At 59.1% G+C, this 3,358-nt stretch overlaps 1 protein-coding gene across 1 annotated transcript in view; it reads left to right on the top strand.

Annotated features, from left to right (window-relative positions):
- UBE2O (ubiquitin conjugating enzyme E2O) overlaps positions 1-3,358 on the top strand; it is a 17,793-nt gene that overhangs the window by 5,677 nt on the left and 8,758 nt on the right. The window contains exons 3-6 of the mRNA XM_015559215.1: positions 12-132; positions 1,933-2,030; positions 2,611-2,674; positions 3,215-3,356. Of these exons, the coding sequence (XP_015414701.1) occupies positions 12-132; positions 1,933-2,030; positions 2,611-2,674; positions 3,215-3,356 (425 nt within the window). The remainder of the gene's footprint in view (positions 1-11; positions 133-1,932; positions 2,031-2,610; positions 2,675-3,214; positions 3,357-3,358) is intronic.

Below are 3,358 nucleotides of genomic sequence, written 5' to 3'. Positions count from 1 at the left end.
AGCCTGTGCCTCTCCCCCCAGGACAGCCAGTGCGGCACCGTGATCGACGTCAGCATCGACTGCGCCGTCAAGCTCATCGGCACCAACTGCATCATTTACCCCGTCAACAGCAAGGACCTGCAGCACATCTGGGTGAGCCTCCGCCTCTCCCTCCCTCTCGCTCTCTGGTTCCCCTTCCAGGCGAGCCGGCCAGGCCCAGGGCCTCCCGCTCCCCCGGAGCCCTCCTGTGCTCCTGTCTCGAAGCCATTCAGACGCGAGGTCAGGGCTCGCCCTGTGTCTCCAGCCCCAGCGCAGTTGCAGGTGTGGCTCTCTTGGCCTAGTTTCCTTTCTCCTCTAACTCTTCTCTTTCCTTTAAACAAGCTGCTTTTCAATAATTTATTTTTAACATTTATTTCAAACTTCCCAGAAAGTTGTAAGTTCTTGTAGCCCCTGCATCACCAGGCTCCTCCGCTCTTAATGTTCTACTCCATTTGCCCCCCACCTGTCCCTCCCCCACATCTCCTCCCCTCCCCTGAGCCTTTTCCTCGTCAGGATGCCAGTGGCCCCCGAATGCTACAGTGTGTGTGTCCCCCGGTCAGGGACTCGGTGCGTCGCTGCCCAGTCCACAGACTGTTCAGTTGTCCTGCAGCCTTCCCCGTCCTGATCCAGAATCCCACTCAGGAACACACCCTGCATTTCGTGGTCACCTCTTGGACCTCCTCCAGCCTGGACCGCACCCAGCCTTGCTTTGTCTTGCGCATCCCGTACGCCCATCGCTTGACCCTCAGCATGGAGCTTCTGAGGTTGCCTCGGGACCAGCCTCAGCGCTGCATCCTTGGCAGGGCTGCCCCAGAAATGCCACCGAGCTCTTCCTTGGCCCACAGTGTCCAGCGGTGGCACCACGGCGAAGGTCACCGTGACCCCTGGTCACCTAGGTGTCTGTCACACCTCCCCACCACCAAGTCACCATTTACCTCTTTACAAGTAATTCTGTGTTGTGGGGAGATGTGCTGGGATTGTGTCAATAACTTGTCACACGTCAGACCCCAGCCTGCCAGCCTCAGCCTCCGTTAGCAGTCCCGCCTGTCCTGGCAGCACTCTGCTGGCCGCTGGGTGATTCTGTGGCTTTCCCGTGTCCCCCCCACCCCCCACCCCCCTTGGACAGTGGCCTCTGCCATGTGGAAGAGCATTTTAAGGCAACAAACCTTCCGCTCATTTATTTATCCGTCCACTGTTACCTCAGCGTGGGCCCGAGGCTCCTGCTTATCCCGCTGGTCAGGAGCCATTCCCACCGTTACTGGTTTTGTTGCTTAAATGATCCCAGGTTTGGCCAGTAGATGCCCCTTCAAGCTGGCGTCTGTGACCTTTTGACTGTCATTTTTCTGGTTCCTTTTTACTTTCCATCCTGTATTTTTCTGGTCCAGCCTCAGAGTCAGTCACTTCTCCAAGGAGCCCTGGTTCGTTCAGGGCAGAAAACCAGGTTCAGAACCGAGATGTGCATGTGTTCGGGACAGAGCTCGGGCGTACGTGTGTGCGTGCATGTCTAGATGTGTCAACACCTGTTCTGTGTGCAACTGAACATGAGTTGGTTGAAACTTGGCTCTTGGCAGCCTCAGGACATGTATTTGCTTAAGCCACTTCCCATCCTTGTGCACGTAACTGCCCTCCTCAGCCGACTCCGTTCCAGAGCCCTGTATCCTCGGGCGCCACGTCTCTGTACAAGTTTCCCGGTCAGCACTGGCAGTCCTCACACTAGGAAGGGGAGCTGGGTGCAGCCTAGAACCTGGGGAAGCCTGCGGGCTGCTGCAGTTACTAGGCCAGGACTGACCAGTCCACCTCCGGGCAGTAAGCTGTGTAGACCCTTCCTCCCGTCTCATGGAGCACAGAGAGGATGGTGCCCTGGACACCAGTGTCGTGTCGCCTGCTGCCTCTCACCCCGTGTCCTTTCCACAGCCCTTCATGTATGGGGACTACATCGCCTATGACTGCTGGCTGGGGAAGGTCTACGACCTGAAGAACCAGATCATCCTGAAGCTGTCCAATGGGGCCAGGTACGCTCCCCCAGGGCGGGCTTCCTCTCGGCCCCTGACCAATGGGGCCAGGTGCGCTCCCCCAGGGCGGGCTTCCTCTCGGCCCCTGACCAATGGGGGCCAGGTACGCTCCCCCAGGGCGGGCTTCCTCACGGCCCCTGTCCAATGGGGCCAGGTGCGCTCCCCCAGGGCCGGTGCGGCAGATGCCGAGGCCATTCAGGGCCTGACCTGGCCGGGCCTCCTCCGCCAGAGCCTAGAGCCCCCTCAGTTTCTGGTCTTGGCCCGTCTTGGTTTGGGGAGAGAAGCACCATCACTTAGGGTATCTGCTGGGAGCTGGGGCTTCAGTTAGACATTTGAATGGTGCTTGGCACTCAGAGAGCGGGTTAGGGTTTTGTGTGTTTTAGGAGAATTATTTGTACCAGGCCAGAGGCTGAGCTGTGGACGGAGGAGGAATTGTGACATCTTAGGGCGTGTGTCACACGGACGCGTGGGGATAGCTCTTTCCGACACTGATCAGCATCCCCTGGTCCCGGCTGCCAGGCCTCCCCTGAGGCTCGGTCACTGTGCCGCGTGGTCACCACGCCCATGTTCACTGTTCCAGGTGCTCCATGAACACAGAAGACGGTGCCAAGCTCTACGACGTCTGCCCACACGTCAGCGACTCAGTACGTGTTGCGGAGGGTGGGGGGTGCCTCATGTTCCTTGTTCCTCTGGGCTGGGCGGGAAAAGGACTTCATGGCACAGAGCTGTAGCTGGCCCAGGCTAAACGCTTCTGGGCACGGTGATTTCCTGGAAAAGGGCAGAAAGGATGAGGACTTCTCTTTATGTTCTGTTGACGTCTGTGTCACCCTTTTAAAACCTCGGTGGTTTTGTCTGGTGTGTATGTGTTAGTGCAGCAAGTCCTTTTAGAGCAGGAGTTTACGACCGACCGACCGTAAAGGAGTGTGCTGGGCGCAGTGCCGATCGCACAGGGTGGGCGCCCCCTAGAGCCATAGTCCCCGAATGTCCTCCCGACCAGCGGCATTGGAGTGGCCGAGCTTGTGCTGCTCTGGAGCCTTGGGTTTGTCTTAGGGACCCTGGGGCCTCGCTGGGGCCGGTGTTGGGCGAGGGGGCAGGCGGGGCGTGGGGCTGAAGGTGGCGCGGGAAGCACCCTCCTCGAGGAGGCGCTGCTCACCAGCACTTTCCTCTGGCTCCAAACCCTGCAGGGTCTCTTCTTCGACGATTCCTACGGCTTCTACCCGGGCCAGGTGCTCATTGGCCCCGCCAAGATCTTCTCCAGCGTCCAGTGGCTATCGGGGGTCAAGCCCGTGCTCAGCACCAAGAGCAAGTTCCGGGTGGTGGTGGAAGAG

This window comes from Myotis davidii, unplaced genomic scaffold, assembly GCF_000327345.1.
Source record: "Myotis davidii unplaced genomic scaffold, ASM32734v1 scaffold274, whole genome shotgun sequence".
NCBI lineage: Eukaryota > Metazoa > Chordata > Mammalia > Chiroptera > Vespertilionidae > Myotis > Myotis davidii.
This window is presented reverse-complemented; position numbering and strand designations above follow the sequence as displayed.